Source organism: Eubalaena glacialis, chromosome 8 (genome assembly GCF_028564815.1).
Source record: "Eubalaena glacialis isolate mEubGla1 chromosome 8, mEubGla1.1.hap2.+ XY, whole genome shotgun sequence".
Lineage (NCBI taxonomy): Eukaryota > Metazoa > Chordata > Mammalia > Artiodactyla > Balaenidae > Eubalaena > Eubalaena glacialis.
The window spans coordinates 128447000-128465390 of NC_083723.1; the positions used below are offsets into that span (position 1 = coordinate 128447000).

The window sequence follows — 18391 nt, forward strand, 5'->3', positions numbered from 1 at the left end:
AGGCCCGCCACCGCTTGGTCCACGCCCGACAGTGACCAAGCTCCAGCGCGGCTGATGGAGCTCTCCCGCAGACACCCCATGCGGGGAGGCAGAATTCCCATTTACTTTCATGACCTCTGATTTCAGAGCAGAGATTGCACATTATTTACTACTGGATGGCTTTCCTGAAATTTAATGAGGACTAAGTACAAATATGACAGATGTAGTTATTGTAGTTTTATCCTGCACGGTCACGGGCTTCTTGGGCTCTCATTGTAAGCTTCTCACTCAATTCTGCTAGGAAGCTCATTATCATCAGACCTTCAGTCATTTCAGGAGGAGGTACCGAGGATTTCTTCTAGTTCATGCTTCCAACCCAAATTTGCACAAAAAAGAACTGTGGCATGAAATAAAAGGAAAACATAAAAGACACCGAAAAATCACTTGCCTCTCCTGGCCTCACCTTCTGACCCAAGTCCCTGCCCCGTCAAGCCTGAGAGGCTGTTCTGAATTTCCACCAGCAAGAGAGAGACGGGGAAGGCACAGGAGTACGGGGCTGCTGGTGGGCGGCTTCTGGGAGAGATGCAGCTTCTCACCAGCACCCCGTCCTCACTGAGTCCTAACTTTAGCCTGAAATAGCTCCGATGTCTGGAAGCCGGAACCCATAAAATGGGGGAGAGTCGGGCACCCCCCAACACTGAACTCACGTCTCTGAGACGTGAAAAGAATTGCTTTATTGCTCATTCTGGCCCTGTCATGTGGTTCATCCCAGGGAAGGAGCCCAGTGGGAAGAAGGCAGCTCTTTCCCTTCTACAGACCATCACCATGACCCTTGTGTAGGGAGCAAGTCCAGGCAGCTACAAAGCCCACCCTCACCGGATGAGACATGCGTAAATCAGTGGGGCTTTGGCTTGGTTTTTTGAATTTAGAACTGATGGAAAAATACCAAACTCAACAAGTGTGTTTATTGAGAAAGACTGATTGAACGGCTCCAGTTAGGCCTCTGAACACAGACGGAGCCAACGTTTGAGGTCTACTCTGCTGGAGGGAAAGGAGTGACTCCTTAAAAATAACCCCAGAAACAAAGGCCTGAGCTCGGACGGGTGCGGACAAGATGCTTCCCTCTGAATCCCTTTCGCACCGCAAGTGTGTTACACTGTGCCCTCGCTGTGTGGTTGTGAGGTGTCAGGAAATGGGGCTGACCCACGGCACACTCGAGTCATAATAATAAGGTTTATACAGCAGATGCACTGAAATAGATGGAACCACCACGATGACAGCGGTTTACTATCAGCGGTTCTGCTTGCGATCAGACGGCGAACTGTCTCGTCCAAGGTCACCACTGAGGACAGCAGGGGCTGTCGTTCGCCCAGGGCGCTCTCACGAATCCAGAGATGACTCAGGCCCGCCCGGCCACCTACCCCCTCCCCCATAACCTCACAGCGCCGGAGCCCCCAGGACGTGCTGCGTCCTACACGCCCGTATTTGACTGAAGCCAACGTGAGAACTTAGTGAGATGTCCTGACGCTCCCCGAAGACCAGTGTCAAGAACCACGGCTTAAGGGGGACACAGCCCCACCTGCTCCTGTCGCTCTGCTGCGGGCCCAGGTGCGCCCACCACGCGCCCTGAGAACCCCTGGCAGGTTCCTCCCACCAGCTACTGACCTACACTCACCCCACCTTCCAGCCCCTCTTCTTTCCCCTCGGGCGGCTGCCGACTCTCCCCTGCGGCCCCTCCCCCGGGTGCAGGGCAGGAAGCCACTAGGTAGCGGCAGGCTGTGGCCGTGAGGAGCTCTCCGGAGGCTGGGAACACCTGCCGGCCAGAAGGTCTCAGGACAGAGATGCTCCCCCCATCCTCCATCACACCTGCTGCCCAGAGAGGCGCCACCGCACCCCCTCCCTCGAAGGGAAGACCCCGCCCGCTGGAAAGACCGGAGGAGACCAAACAGCAGTGTCCGACCTGCTTCCACGTCATCCATCACTTCAACACGTGCCAGGTTTGGGTCTGGTTTTTCCTGTTTCCCCCGAACAGGGAACAAGTGGGCCTAGGAACCCTTTACACAACCAGCTACGAATTTCCCCAAAGTCATGGGTTCCAGCAGTAACTCGTTCAGGGCGCTGTTGCTGGGCCCCTGGGGGGACCAGGCTCAGCACCCCGGCACCACGTTCCCTTTGCCCGAGACTCAGCCCCGCCTGGGGACCAAGCCATCAGGAGTGGGCAGGGGGGCAGAGCGCCAGCCCTGGTCCCTGGTGGAGGCTAGTTACCTGGCAGAGGTTACTTAGCTGGTGGAGGAGGCTGGTTACCCGGTGGAGACGACTGGCCATCAGCTATCGAGCCAGTGCCCGGTCCGGCCCGCTCCCGCCCCCCGCCCCCGGGAGCCTTGGTGGGTGGCGGGCGGTACTCACGATGGGGCTGGCGTTGATGTAGTCAGAGCTTCTGTGGCTGTTCTCTGATTTCAGCCGGATCCGGGAGTGGTCGTCTGCAAGCCCCAAAGCAGAGCGTTAACCTGTGCAGGGCGTCATCCAGGGCCACCGCTGCCCCCTGCCCCCAGGTCCTGCTGAAGGCCGTCAACGCACCTCCTCCCTCCCTCCCTCCCTCCCTCCCCCACGAGGGTCCTTCAGCCCACGAAGTGGAGCGTCAGGGTGTGCAGGGAACCTCGTGTTTTTCTTGTGTCAAGTTCCAATGCCAAGGCTGGGTGCTCCTCGGCAGTAGCTCATGTAGTGTTTGCCTTTAAATAACACGTATTTGGTAACACAGAGAAAATAAACATCAACATGGATATTAAGCTATTAGACCATCATTCAATACATACAATTTTGTCGTCTAGAGAAGGTGAAATACTCGAGATTACGAGAATGTAGCTTTACAAGGAGAAAAGAGCAAAAGAAAATGCAGCGGAAGAGGGCGTGGGGAGTAGTGTTCACGTGGGGACTCACCGACACAGAAACGTGCCTAAAACGGGCAAAATAATTTGACGAGTGTTGAAACCAGACGCTTCAGTGGGCATGAAGGACATGTGATCGGTCAGCTTCATGTGTTTGCTATGTGAATCACCCCTAACTTTGGTTCTGGAGTAACCACCCTTCTGCGGTCAGTGACAGCTCTCTGCCTGTTTTCAGGAACCTTCACGGCCAGCAGGGCACCCCAGAGAGTCCCCGTTTCTCCCACCTTCCTCCCCTTCCTCCACAAGGTGCAAACTTGAAAACGGGAAGCGCCGAGCTCCATCATCTCGTGCGGCGGTGAAGGCCTTCCGGTGGCCCCCATACCGCCTGCTTCTGCTGAGAAAACAGGCAGCCCGGCTGCAGCCCTGGAGCTCAGGGCTTCCACGGTGGTAAGCGTGTTACCCCAAGTCCAGATTCCCGGCATTTCGGCCGCGTCTCCCCACTTCCTGCTCCCAAACCCTGGGAGCAGCTCGGCAGTGGGGTCAGGAGAGCACAGGGGCTTTGCTGTGGTTTGTGTTTCTTTCCTTCCTCTGGGAGGTTTTACTTATTCACTTATTTTTTGTTTTAAACAGTTCTGGGGCTTGGGAAACTTGGCGAGGCCTAAACTGATTGAACTTGGAAGGTATCGTCCACTGGACACTGGACGCCATCCTATCCGTCTTATTGAGGTATTAACATTGGCTTTTTCCCAGTAGAGACAAGACAGGTAAGAAACATCTAGAGACGGGGAAGGGGTTCACGCCTGACGTGTTTACCTGAGCACAGGTGACACGGACCAGATGCTGTGGAATGTTCTGAAGGTGTTTACAATGGCAGCTGCCAAAGGCCCCCGCTAAGGTGTGACCAACGGTTCAAAAGTCCCCTGGACTCAATGGCTTCGGGGTCCTGCACAGATTTATTCTTGAGAGACTGAAAATTGGCTGTGGCAGGAAGTTGAAATAAAACCCACGAGAAAAGTCGGTCAACTCTGACATTCCAAAGCGCTACAAACAATCAACCCCAAAATGAAGTTCAAGAGGCCCCGTTTCTCAGCGTGTGTGTGTGTGGGGTGCGTCCAGACACATCAAAGCCGGAGACGGGGCGAGCCGCTCGGAAGCCGGGCCCTTCTCTGAACGGGGACCGTGCCTTCTGCCTGAAGCCTGGATACACAGAGCAGGGCTTCTAGCTGATTCCAAAGGGTTCCCGAGGGTCTTCCAGGAGCCCCCCTCACTGCAAATATTCTCCACAAGCCCACTTCAGGCATTGCTAATAGCAGCAATTGGGCTGCTCCCAGTGTCTGAGAACCCGTTACCCAGGGCAGGGCTGCTGGCCATCGCGACGGAAGGGACCAGGGAGCAGGGCCCGGAGCTTCAGAGGGCGCCGATCACACCCAGAGCAGAGTGGCCCCCTGGTCGCACTGAACAGGCCCAGGATTGGGGGGCTGCCGGGTCCCTCTCACCTCCACGGGGCCCTGCAAGCAACCAGGTTCAGTAAACAAGTGCCAGCTGGATTTTCTAGTCGGAAAATCAAGAAAATGTGTCCTCGGTTTGGGAGTCTCGGTGAGCTTGACCCCCGATGGTTAATGGGAAAAACTGTTTTGAGCAGGGACGGAGCCTAAGCTTGCTGTGAGGACAGCTCACAGCATCCTGCATCCCTGCGGGTACCGGTCCAGCCACCTTCATCCCCGCAGGGCACTCTTTCCAAGATGCCACTGAGCCTGGGACAAGGGCTTCCAAAGCTCAGAGTTCTACTTTCCCATCACACATTTGATATTGCAGCAATGTGTTGCTTTAAAAATTAACAGTGAATTTTTTTTTTTTTTTTAGTGTGAGACCATCTTGAACCTCCCTCTGAAACACCGGGGGCCATCCCAGAAGGGCCAGAGTCTGGCAGAGGGTAGGCTGATGTAGCAGGGACGGTCCAGTGGACACTTCACTCGGCTGGGCAAGTCTCAACTATTTCGTGGTTCACTGTTGCTGTTCTGAGGGTGGCTGCTTGTATTCTTTGTGATGCACAGGGCAGACAAGGCTGCCTGGCAGGATTACTGATTCATTCAAGGTCAACAAGCGGCGTGGAGGTGAAGCCAGGGCCGGGCTCCTGAGCAAATAACCCCCTCTCTCTCCTCTGTGGATCGCCTGAATACTGTTCCTTTGTCTTCCCCGTTACAAACACACACCACAGAGCAAGAATTTTTACAACTGCAGCGCTTACATTTTAATTAAGAGCTGGGTGTGTCCTTCAAGATCTTGTTCTGAGACTTCACTCAGAAGCCAGGAAACAAGGAAATTCAGGTAGTGTCTTCCCACTGTACCTGGCTCTATAACTGAGTTATTTTCCTCTCATAAGATCCACAGTAGTAAATTTTATCAAGGAGGGAAGGAGAAAAACACCTATTAAGAAGAAACTTGCTGAATTAACCCTCTGTGCCTGTTGCTTTTCTGAACCCCTGAAGAATTTATTGTGTACTGTTCCCGTGTTTAAGAACAGTGCTTCGAATTTCTGTAGCATTCTACCTGTCCTAATGTTTCACATGTATTATCCTCCTTCTTCCTGGAACACTGTGCCATAGACAGAATAGAGTCCATTTTCCCATTTAGGTTGAAGAAACTAAAGCTCTAAAACATCATGTAATCGACTTGGCAAAGACCACAGAGCTAAGGGTCCAGGCTTGACCCAGCCTGGCCACCTGCTAGCCTGGTGATATTTGGGTAAATGATTCAATATCTTAAAGTGTCAGATTTGTCATCCAAAATGTAGGATAACGATATCTAACTCACAGGCTTGTTGTGGTAAATGGCTTCTATAAAGTGCTCACGTAAGGCCTGGCAGAGAGCAAGGGATTTTGGGAACAAGTTCAAGATTACAGATGGACACACACCTGACAAAAAGTCAGCTGAACTGGCAAAACTCATTGTGAGGTATAGGATGAGTTGTCAGTAAATACAGGATGATTTTCATAAATGCCAGCAGAAGGAGTAAGGTCTAGAATTGCTTCTTGATTACGACTAAGGCAAAGGAGCCTTGGAGAGAGGGAGATTTTGGAGGACACTGCGGCTTAACCATTCAGGCTTCCTTCTAGCCCGTGCCATGCGTAGCCCGTGCCCACGTTCCACCAGAACCCACCCAAGGAGAGTGTGTGGAGGCCTCCCCCGCCTGTGACATCATATCCTAACATGGATCTTTAAGGATAGCGTTTCCTTAGGCTCCCTGATCGTGTCCCTCACACTGTCTGAGTACTGATACGTATATGAGTCAACAGTCTTCACTCCCCTAATAGACGAAGTCAGTGATACTGCTGGCGGTAACACGAGTTAGGCATTTGTAGAAGCCGTGAGTTGACACTGGCACTTGCCATGGGGATTTCTTCATCCGAGTGGTCTGTCAATATTCCCCTGGGGCCCTGCAGCTGTCTCAATTTTCTGTTAAGATTGAGATGAAACCATTACACTGGCTGATGGCATTTTCTCTACTTGGAAGGTATGGCTGGTGCACACATGCGGTGCGTCCGTGACGGGCCAGTACTCTGCCTGGAGGGCTCTGAGTCTTTCACGGAGACCCCACACACCGGGCTGTGCTCACAAATGGCACCAGCGGCGCCACTTCCTTCCTGAATTTCCTGGGTCCCCTGACGGGTTAGCAAACCGCAAACATCACCTGAACTTCTCCACCAGCTGTTAACGCCAGTCTCACGTTCCCAGCCAGTCACACCTGGAAACGTCTTCATTGACTTGGCCTTGTCACAGCTGAGGCAGAGCCATAAATGTTTGCATTATGTCTGTTTCGGGACTCTGAGAAGCTCAGTGTACGACACGTTTCTCCACAGACCCGGGAACTGGAGGATGACGGCGTGAGCGTGAAGCACTCTTGCTCTGAGGCGGTGAGGCCTCCTTGGAGGTCGGCTCACACTTCTTTCCACCAGCGCCCCTTCCTCAGGAAGCCCGTGAGCAAGGGCTCTGCTCTTGTGAAGAAGCCCACACCTCAAACCACAGGACCATCAAACGTTTAAGGAGGAAAGCAGACACTCCTGCTCTGCGTCTCCTTGACTCAGTGCCGGGCAGAGCGGGGCGTCTGGGGCCCAGGGTCAGCACACCTGCCGGCACCCACGGCTGCAAGAAGACAGGCTGGTTCCGTCCCCACCCAGGAAGCTGCCCCGCAGGTGACAGCCCACAGCCAGAGGCTCACGGCTGGCTTCCCGGCTCCAAACATGCCTGAAGCAGGTCCCGGAGGCACATGCGTGGCCTGAAACGTGGTCTGAAGACTTCATCTCGTGTCTCATTTCTTAGTTTCACCAGCATCTCTGTGGATCTCTCAAAAAGCGATCCCAAAATAGGATCGCCACCCAGCTCGGTGGGTGAGTGACCATATAGGTGGGTGACAGGGGCTGGAGCACAGCAGGAGCCCCTGTTCTAACCTCGCTGCTCAGCATCTGCAAGGAAAAGGTCCCTCTGGGCTCGGCATCTGTGCCGAGCAGGAACAGGCTCCAAAGGTTTCAGGTAGTGACCTGGCACTGCCCTGCCAACCACTGAGCCGTCCAGGGGCGCCTGGTGTCGAAGGTTGAATTGTGTCCCCCCCAAAAAAGACGTGTGGGTGCACTAGCCCCCAGGACCTCGGGATGTGGCCTTATTTGGAGATGGGTCTGTACAGAGGGGATGCAGTGACAACACGGTCATATGGGTGGGCCTCAGCCCGTGCCTGGCGTCCTTATAAAAGGGGGAGTCTGGAATCAGACACAGGCAGAGGAAGGATGAGGTGTAGACACGAAGGCCGAGGAGAGGGCCTGGGACACACCCCCTCGAAGCCCTGAAGGGCCAGCCTTTTCATATCCACCCTTGTCCTGGACCCCGGCCTCCAGATGGTGAGGACACAGCTCTGTGGCCTGGACGCTCCTGCCCCCGGAGTTGAGGCTCCGTCTGGGCCTGGCTTTCTCACAATGCCCTGTCTGCCCTTTTCACGTGTCTAACGTCTTCCAGTTCCCCACGTCTTCAATGAGGAGGCTGACCGAGATGACCAGAAAGTTCCTACCAGCTAAAAAAGTTAGCTTTCTATGAGAAAATTAGCCAGTAGGCATGAGGTGGCCCCTCATGAACCTGGGAGAGGGAGGGGAAGGAGGGGGGAGGGGGAGGAGGAAGGGAGAGGAGGGGGAGGGTAGATCTGCAGAGAGGTCCCAGCAGCCCCGGTGACTGCGTGGGAAGAGGCTCTGGGACCCAGCCCTGGGCCATGGTGGGCACGGCGGTGACACCAGGGCACCGTCCTCGTGCCTGGAGGGCAGGATGGCGTGCAGCACAGTGTGCAAATGTTTGCTGGCAGCACTCGTGTTGCACACACACAGGAACAACTCTGCATAATAAGAGCACAGACACCAACCAAGCAAAACCGCGCCATCTGCACCGTTCTACCCAGAGACCATCAATCAACGGACCTCAGTCACGCGTCTTCTCTGAGCGAGAGGACCTGCATCCCCACTCCCACCCCCGTCCCCCACTGAGCTGAGGAGGGCCGGACACAGACAGCGAAGGGCGCGGCCTCGGAGGGCCCCTGTCGGGGGCAGCTCACACATGTTGAAACAAAGTGACAGAAGTCTGTGTTCTACTGAGCACAACGTTGTCACCAGAAAGCAACCCCGTCCCCATCTGTGCTGACCAAGGGCGGACGGGCGGGGACACAGGTGCCACCTTCAGCTGACAGCCACAGCGCCTGACGGGGACCCAGGCCAGTACTGCTACACGTCTAAACTGAACTCTAATAAGGACAGAATTGCTCAGCTGATGGTAACCTTGAGAGAACAGTGGCCAAACCATCTTAAAGTTCTGAGTGGCCAAGAAAGAGAATGCTAGGCATTTAACACATAACCAGATGAGGGAATGTGGTTCCAGAGACTCCAAAAGGGCGCTGAGCCAAAGAGATGGGAAACCCTGAACGTCAGAGTTCTGATGACACAGTGGTAAATATCCTGAGTAAGAAAACGAGAAACAGACATCCAAAGAAACCAGGGTGGCCCGCAATGTAAAAGATCACATACGAAAGGCGGAAGCGCGCACGTAAACCAGGATCGTCAGAAAGGCTGACGTCCCGAGTGGGATGGTGCAAAATACACAGGGGGTAACAGGAGAGTCTGTGCACCTGTGTTTGCTTAAACCGAATGAAGCCTCTGTCTGGTGTAGATGACATCATTTTGGTAGATAACAAACAGAAAATCTATCCAATTACAGTTCCGTCGTGGCCATCTCTATCAGAGGATACCTTTTCAAACCAGCAAGGACAGAGAGGAGATAGTTAGGGGGTCGACGGATGCTGGGGGACGATGTTCACGGGCAGGTTCTGGTCTCCGGTCCCGTGACCAGACAGGTTCTGTGAGTCCTCTGGGTGCAGCCGCAGCGGGTGCCGGCCACGTCCACGGCGTGTCCTGGGGACGCACAGTCTGGCCACGGCTGGTTTCGACCTCATTGCGTCCCTGGGCCTCTGGGTCTCGGGTGCGTGACCAGAAGGGGGAAAGAGCGGGTCTGGGAACCAGGCTGTCAGCTTCCCAAGGACCAGGCCAGCCTCCTGACTGGAGAGCTTGTGAAAGTTTCGAGGGAGGGTGGCCGCCAGGAGAAGAGGAGCTTGTTAGGGTGAAGTCACATCGGAAAACCAAGGGGGTTGTTCTAAAGTTACAAAGGCTAGAGAGACGCAAAGTCCAAAAGGCAGTTATGCACCTTGATTGCATCCTAGTTGACAAACTGCTGTAGATGACAGAACTGGAATATTTGGGAGCATTGGAAGATGGGCCGGAATTAGCTCCTAATAGGGGATGACTGATTTTCTCAGTTACAACAATGGGGTCGTAGCTACGCAGGAGAAGGTCTTTACTTTTAGGAGACACAGGCTAATGTATTTAGATGTCACGATGCCTAAACCCCACTTTGAGATAGTTCAGCCAGTAAAGAAGTAAAGCACACACACTGATCACACAAAAAAGGCAAAATACGGAGCGGCAGCTGTGTGGAGTCTGGCTGGTGGGAATATAGGCGATCATCAAATTATCATTTCAACCCGAGGATTTTAAAACTTTTGCAATAAAAAGTGTGTGTGTGTGTGTGGGGAATTATGCCAAGCTGGAGACACTGCTTCTTTGCCAAGTGCCCCTGGACTGGCCAGCAAGGAATCCCCCGGGGTCAGGAGGGCGGGGGGCAAGCCACGTCGCCCTGACGCCCCGGCTCACCTCTGGCTCCAGGCTCTCGGGTGACGGTGTAAACGGGACATTGCACACCTGGCCTTTTGCACGGTCTACTGTGCAGGGATCTCCTGGGCTGCACGGGAGGGAGGCAGGCAAAGAGGGGCTCACGGAGCAGCCACTGGAACGTTCCTTCCTGGATCCGAGTCAGCCTGAGGGGGGCCTTGGTAGGCAGCGCCCTGTATTCATCCTGCTGAATGTGGCTCTGTCTATGACTCGAAGGCAGGTAAAACATGTTTATAAAATGTGCGGATGGCAAAAGGCTGAGGGTGACCGTGGTGACCAGGAGTCAAACTCTCCTTGACTTTGAACAAGGATTCGTTTATTGGTGGTGAATGCAGAGTTCAATTCCGTATAAGGATGGACAGCTCGGGGCTGTGCCCTGTGATGTGCCCATTGCACAATGAACGGAAACTGGAAACGTCCAGGTCAAGGAGGAAACACAGCCCGTCGAGGCCCTTCTGAAGGCTGTGATCAGCCTCTGGGCGCAGAAACCAGAGCGGGTCCAGAAGAGGGGCCCAGCCCCGGCTCCCGCCTCTGCAAGCAGCATCGGGATGGGATGGTGAGAAGCACAGACACCAGGGGACAGGAGGTTGGATGTCTTACACATCCAGTGGCCCAGCTTCAAGGAGAGGAGTGAAGAGAAGGCAGGAGCTGAACCTGAGTGGTAAATTGTGCAGACAGTGGCGCGGCCCCCAGCCCGCAAGCAGCCCCTCTGCCCTGGGAGGCTCCGGCGGGGCGCGCCCACAGCCCAGGGACCCATCTCCAGAGGCTCCGCACGTGCACAGCCCCACGGGAAGGCCCGGGCGCTTCTGAAACGCGGCCCCTGCCTCCTCCCCGTGTCCCTTAAAAGCTCTTCAGTCTCAGGCAGCCCAGCTTCTGCTGTGATGTAGCAAAGGAAAAGCCTTCACAGAATTTGCTGGGATAGTTTCTTGTCGCCACCAACACACCTACAGCCTTCCCAAATCCAGAGGCAGTTACTCAGCTGGTTCTGAGGCCGAAAAAAGGGAGTGACAAAAAGACAGCCAAGTCAGCAACTTATCTGGACACTTAACTTTCTCGGGCAGCCGTTTTACGTGAGGGGAAGAAAATCCTGCTTGCTTGTCGGATCTAGGAGAATTTCCCACGACTGATGGCTGGAGGCTAAGCAGGTCACTCAGATGTGACCAAACCAGAACACTTGCTGCGGGGATTCTGCTGGGAGTTGGGGAAAAAATGTAAACCAAAGGTTTGTTTGGAAATAGATTGTCTTCTGTGTGTTTCAAGGGAAGCGATGCTTTGTCAAGTACCGTGGGCCTTGGATGTATTTTAGACGTTCCTTCTGTGGAAGTTCGAAATCCGTGTTCATGTTCCCGACTCAAAAAGTCTCAGGTGAGTCCACAAAAGCACAAGGGGGGTGGCGTCCTGTCAGCACAGGGCACCCGGGCTCGAACTCCAGCACCCTCATCTGTCCGACTTGCGGGAGATGCAGGAGGGTTGGGGGGCAGGCCCGGGGCGCTCGGGGGCCGCACTCAATGTGCGCAGCCTGGCCGCTGACCTTTCTGTCACACGTGGCCGAAGCCTGGTGCCACCAGGAGATGTGGCTCCCGGGAAGAGCCGGGCCAGAGTCGCTCTGACCCTCACCCAGCCCGTCTGCCAGGCAAGGCTGGGGGCCGAGCTGTGAGCTGGGCAGCAGCAACGCCCTAAAAAGCTGAACTGCGAGAAACGGCATCACAGATCCTTCTGTCCAACTTCACGTACCTGTGTCTTCGGCTTTACATTCTCTCTGGTTTCATCTCTAAGTATCCCCTTGTCTCTATGTCTCTCTCTTGTTATTATAACTCAGAATCACAAACATTTTTTTGTTTAAGATGACACACCAAAATAGCATCATATTCCTGTTTTTAATTAAAAAAACAGATGAGCGGAATATTGCATAATTCTTTTTAAAAATGCAAAAAAAAAATAGAATTTAAAAATTAAATTCTTCAAACTTCTGAGCTATATAATTAGACCTAGCACAGGGCCAGCCAACATCTCATGAATGCTAGTTGCCTTCTCCTTTGAAAGACAATTCACGTGTAGCTAGAATCTCCAGGCTGTCAGGGATGGGAAAGTCACTAGCCCGGCCGCTTTTGAATTTCCCACCAAACTGCCAACTGGGACGTCTTCCAGCCTCAGCTGGAACGGCCCTCGTGTTGGGGGAGGTGGGGGGAGAGACGCTTCGGGGGCAGCAGACGAGCAAAGACGTGGAGGGGGTGGGAGGAGGGGAGCCTGCACGCTGCCGGGCTGGGCGGGGTCCAGGTGGGTGGCCCGGGGGGACACCGCCCAGGGAGCCAGGCACTCGCTCCCCTCTCCCGGGTGGAGGATGGACGTGAGGAAAAGCGGGGCATGAGCAGAGCTGGTTCAAGGAGGGAAGTAGAGGCGGGAAGGTGGGGTCCAGCCAGGGGTAGGGGGGAGCAGAGCGGGCCGGTACCGTCAGATCCAGAAATGAGGGGCCTCGCTGGAGGTGACGGGAGAGGACGCGGCAAAAGGAGCAAATGCAGAGAGAGGTGGCCCCGGGGTTTCCATCCCGAGCCCTGAGTGAGGCTGAGTGACACGTGGGTGCTGCGGGGAGCAGGTCGGACGCACGACGCTGTCGTGAGCATCGCACTGTCCCCGGCTGGGGCGTCGACATCGGCTTCAGGGAGCGGGGCGCGCGGAGGCCACCCTGTCAACCCCCTACGCTCCACCGCGGACCGTCTCTGTGCCATAAGGAGTGAACAGCCACACAATACGAAGCAGGTTTCAGGAAGAGGCGGCGGTTCTCCTTGGTGGAGTTTGGCGAGATCAGCAAGAGTTTCAGTGATGCCATCGCCTGAGGGTCCTGCCTGGGAAGGGACGCCGGTGGAGATCTGACGACAGGATTTCCTCTAACAGTTAAGGAGGCAGGAGTGTGGAGGACAAAGGCGGGGCCACACTTGCTGGGACTGGACCTGCGCGTCTGGGGAGGCTCCATCTTCCCACCTGTCTCCGCAGGGTACTGGCCCCTACTTCCTGCAGGACCCCGGACAGGCGAGAAGCTAGGTCAGGCTCTGGGACGGCCGCGCCGGTCAAGATCAGCAGCCTCTCTCTAACGCCCAGCGCCAGAGTCCAGCCAAGAAGGCGCGTCCTCTTCAGAGCCCTGGCTCCGGCCCACGTATGGCAGGCCCGAGGCTCTGGTCCAAGGGCTCCAGGGCCCTGGTCCCCGCGGGGCTGAAGCACCACCCACAAGGCTGAAGACAGGACGCCCAACGTGCCTGAGGTCCTGGCCTGTGGACCCATCGCTGACTCGGCACCGACGGAGCCCAGCGGCCGGCCGGGCTGCAGGGTGCGTGGACGGGAACGTGACGTGTCGTGGTTGGCTCTGTGGAAGGGATGCTTTGAACTTGGGTATTTACCCTACAGGGCCTGACACCCGAGGAAGCCTCCAGGCCTGGGAGCACGCTGGACCCAGGCTGACGGTCTGTCTGCCCCCAACACCTCATTATTTAGGGCGTAGTTGGAACACCCCTGCACCCCCTAATCTGGATCCTCTCTGAGGACAGTGGCCAAGCTTGGTTGACCAGATGACCCAGTGTCTGTCAGCAGCTCTTGGCACAGGTAGGTGCTTAATAAATATGTGTCAGTTACTGGCTTTTCTTCTAAATATAAAACTTATAAATCCCAACAGCTCCTATTTTTAGAGCTCTTTAGAGAAAAGGCCCTCAGACATCACGGAACTAGTCTGAACACTGACTAAACAGTTAGAAAAAACTTACACCCAGAAGCAGCGTGTTAAGGTTTTACAAAGGTGTGTAATTCCCAGGCTAGGGTCTAAAGTGGCACAGGAGTGTACGTTTGCTCTCGCTGTCCCGTGAGCCCGCATGGAGTCGCTGCCACTTACTACGAGACAGAACGTCTGCTGCTGCGTCTCCCAGGCCAGAGGGGCAGCGCGATGGGAGCCCGGCCGCCCCTTTGGGTGGTGCCAGGCTGGTCCCCACTGGCTCCACAGGGCTGGGATGGGGCTTGTGACCCCGGGCATGCTTCCCTGCGAGGGGGCTGGTCTTGCCTGTGAGACCCAGTGTGGCTTTGCTGAGCCCTCGAAAACGTCAGCCCACAAAGTTCCTCCTGTCATGTGTGAGGTTTGCATGCATCTCTCCCGTCTTCCGTTACCAAGACAGTCGGCATTTACGTCACACACTTTGGTCACAGACACTCCCCAGATCCCCTCCCCCTGCAGGGGGATGTGTAGTAACCACAGCCCAGACCGGCCTGGAACCTGCTAGGACACAGGAGGCTGGTGTCTCTAGTTAAGTGACAGGAGGAGAGGAGCTGCAGGTGGGTGGGAAGACGCAGACTTGGCCCGCCCCTCCCTTTAGTCCCCCGTGGACTTCTGCACCTGTAGGTCACTTGTCACCTCACCCAGTGTGAGACTGCAGGGCTGGTACCTTCCTGTGTCCCCATCTCCTGGCAGTGACTCCTGGCGATGTCGGTGGCACACTGTCGGGTTGAAGGCTGCTGGGGCGCCTGTGCCTGCTCATGCTGTGCCCACGGCCTGCCCGGCCCACGTGACTGCCTGTCAGCTCCTCACGGCCCTGAGTGCTCAAGGACGACGGTGTGGGCCCAAGTACAGGTGAGGATGAGGCCCCGAGGGCTCAGAAACGAGCCTCAAAGCCCAGAGCAACAGCAAGGGCTCGCGGCATCTGTACGTCCCGCCCGTGGTTCCAGGACTCGGCCGCGAGGCCAAAAGGAAGAAACGGTTCTGTGTTTCGAGGCTGCTGTCGGGGGCCGGCTCAAAGGGTGGTGGTCTCCCTGCCCTTTACATGAGACGAATGGATGGACCCAGACACCATCATACTAAGTGAAGTAACTCAAACAGAGAAAGACAAATGCCATATGATATCACTTACATGTGGAATCTCAAATATGACACAAATGAACTTATTTACAAAACAGAAACAGACCCACAGACATAGAAAACACACTTAAGGTTACCAGAGGGGAAGGTGGGGGGATAAATTAGGAGCATGGGATTGACATGTACACACTGCCATATATAAAATAGATCACCAACAAGGACCTGCTGTATAGCACAGGGAACCCTACCCAGTATTTTGCAATAACCTATAAGGGAAAAGAATCTGAAAAAGAATATCTATCTATCATCTATCTATCTATCTATCTATCTATCTATCTATCTATCTATCTATCATCTACCTATCATCTATCTATCATCCATCTATCTATCTATCACCTATCTATATATCATCTATCTGCCTATCTATTTATCTATCATCTATCTATCTATCTGCCTATCTATCTATCTATCCATGTATAACTGAATCACTTTGCTGTACATCTGAAACTAACATGACATTGTAAATCAACTACACCTCAATAAAATAAAAAAAATAGTGAGAGGACGTTTGCTGGCAGAGAGGGCAGACGGGCAGGAGGGGAGGGCGCTGCAGCCGCGCGAGTGCAGCGGGAAGTCCCGGGGGGCGGGTGCAGCCCATCCCCACCGCCACCGGCCGCCCTCCTGGCCAGAGCCCCGGGCGGTACGTACAGGTCAGCACTGCGGGGCAGCGGTTCTTGGGCACGTTCTCCTCCCTCTGGGCCACGAGCGAGCTGTTGGGCTCAGCCTGGTAGGCACACAGAGCCTCCCACTCCTTCTCCAGGCGGTTCTTGTTCTTCAGGTGGTCCTCCATGTAGGCCTGGAACGGAGAGCGAGAGTTGGGAGCGCCATCCGGGAGGGCGCGGGCCCCTGGTGGTGACGGGGACGCCGGGCGGCCCATGGGGTGCAGCCCACAGTTCACCTGCTGAGGGGGGGTAGGGCTGGCTCGGGGGCTGGTACAGGGCCGAGGACTAACCAGACGCAGGGGGTGCAGCAAAGGCTGCCCCGTGGTTTGGTGGTTGGTCCAAAGGTGGTCACGATGCGTTTACCGTGGTGCCGAGGGGGGCGGTGAGAACACCAAGCCACCGTGAAAACAGATGCACACGCCGCAGACCAGATCTGATGCGCCAGCCCCGAGGTGGGATGTGTGTCCAGCCAGGAGCGAGGTCACGGGATGGGCGCAGTCAGGGAGGCTTACGGCATCGCACTTTGTGGGGAGAGGTTTAACACGGTGCGGGGGAGGGGCAGGCACGCGCGCAGGTGTGTCCGGTGCGGCCGGGGACAGAGAGAGCCGAGGGGCCCTGAATGTCTGGCTGGGGCATCCAGGCTCTGAAGTAAGGAGTGAGGGAGGTTTGGGAGCCGGGTATGCAGGCCCTGCCTCTGTGCTTGGAAACACGTACAGGAGGACCCTGCTCCCTGCAGCAAAGAAGGAACGTGCTCAGATGCACGAAGAAGCTACCACAGTGCTGCACGGAGGAAGCGAGCTGGAGCTGGGTTAGAAGACAGGGCCAACAGAAACGTGTTTGCTAGTAACTTCAGTCTGAGAAAGCGTCTCAGTAAGTCATGTTCTGCACTCAGTCTCGCTTTCTTTTTCCCCATCTCAGAGAACCACTGGTTACCAACAGATACTATGTTGCAATAATTGCTTGAAATATTTTCAGTGAAAACTACTGAACACACTGTTTGAAAACTATTGTATGTATCCAAGCAAAATCCTGTCCCAGTGGTTTCTCTTGGACAGAAACGGAAACCACACCCTCCCAAGATCCTCCAGAGCCTGGGCCAGGCGCTCCGCCAGGGGTCCCCGTGGGGGCAGCCAGGAGGGGTGGGGACCCTGGGGGGACCCCAGGAGGGGCTGCCGTTTAGTCCCCAGATGAGGGCTGACTATGCGCACAGACCCCGGTGCAGGGAGGGAGCACAGGTGTCACCAGCGGTGACGACAATCCTGCCACTTGCCACACATTCGAGGGCAGGGAGCTCAGACGGGGCCTTCGCTAGGGCTGCCCCCGCTCCCATTTCTGTTGGCACAGAAGTCATTTTTCTTAAAATTGGCTGGCTTTTCTGAACCCACCGGGGGTGATGCATTTAAGACACTGGGCTGCTCTGATGTGCGCAGCGTCACATGGCTGGCAGTGTTAAAAAACAAAAACAACAAACCAAGTATTTGACCCACAGCTGCTCTGATCTTAATTTGTCAGGCACTTGTCTGTTGGCAGCGATACTAGGAGAACTGGATGGGGAAACAAAGGCCTCCAGAACGTTCCCTCCACAAAGACTCCCGAGCCAGTCCTGCCTACTCACCTTATTGATCTGTTCAGTCCAGAAATGACCGTGATTTTAAGGAAAGCATTTCAAAGGACCAACCCGGGTGGCTTTATTGTGTCCAAAGGAAATAGTGGGGAAATAGTGGTCTCATTCTCTAATATCTTGCATGTGGGTTTATGTTATGCCCGCACAGCAAAATGAAACACACACGCACACACGAGGCCAGGTCTCCAGCGGTCAGGCACCCCGACGTCTGGCCAAAGCTTGCACCCGTTCCACATCACCCCGACCCCCCGCCAGCCCCCTCGTCCACTCACTCCAGCTGACCACCCGGCTCGGATCATCCCCCCCACTGCCCTTGGCCGCCCGGCTCATCGGCACCCACGCCAGGCGACAGAGAGGCATGAGAAAAGGAAGGAAACTCCACCAGACTGTCGTGCTGGGGTCCCACACTTCTCAGGGAAATGCTGACTACAGCGAGTTGAACTGTTTTGTATTATTCACTCAACAAACACCGACTCTATCCACGTTGGTCTGGCTGGTGTATCAATGTGCGTGAGCTGAACCAGAGCTTGGAAGCCGGGGGCCTGGTGGGCCATGTTCCAGGGGAGAAGTCACCCTCGGGGCCGCCTGGCCCAGCAGCTGAGGGCCCCCCTGGCAGGTGTGGCTCCGGGAGGGCCAGCGACGGGGCCCTGGGTGACGGTCACATATCCCTCAGCCCCCTGCTCCAGCCGCTTAGGGAACCGGCAGATGGCCTTTTATGCAAAAGACCGAGACTGTGACCATGAACCCCTTTTCAGGGACAGACCATGAACCTCAGAAACTCACCCTCATCAAGACCGGAAAAATCGCAGCAGTTCTAAGTCCCTGGCTACTGCCAGCCCCTGGTGCCCACACAGCTCTCCGGTTTCTTTGGGTGGGGAAGAAGCAAACTTAAGGGCACAATCTAGAAAATGTAAACACAGACTGCTTTCTTTTGGGACAATCATTATGGAATATCAGATACATATTTCTTGTACCAAAGTTACCCTAATAAGGATGACACTTAAGTTTGGGAAAATACCAACTAGCTTATTATCTAGCTTAAAATATGGTGTGTGGGGCTTCCCTGGTGGTGCAGTGGTTGAGAATCTGCCTGCCAA

General features: G+C 55.1%; 1 protein-coding gene across 1 annotated transcript in view; it reads right to left on the reverse strand.

Annotated features, from left to right (window-relative positions):
* The window catches only part of PTPRN2 (protein tyrosine phosphatase receptor type N2), a 702618-nt gene that overhangs the window by 42946 nt on the left and 641281 nt on the right, over positions 1 to 18391 (reverse strand). Inside the window, 2 exon segments of the mRNA XM_061198224.1 lie at positions 2386 to 2459; positions 15657 to 15804. Of these exon segments, the coding sequence (XP_061054207.1) occupies positions 2386 to 2459; positions 15657 to 15804 (222 nt within the window).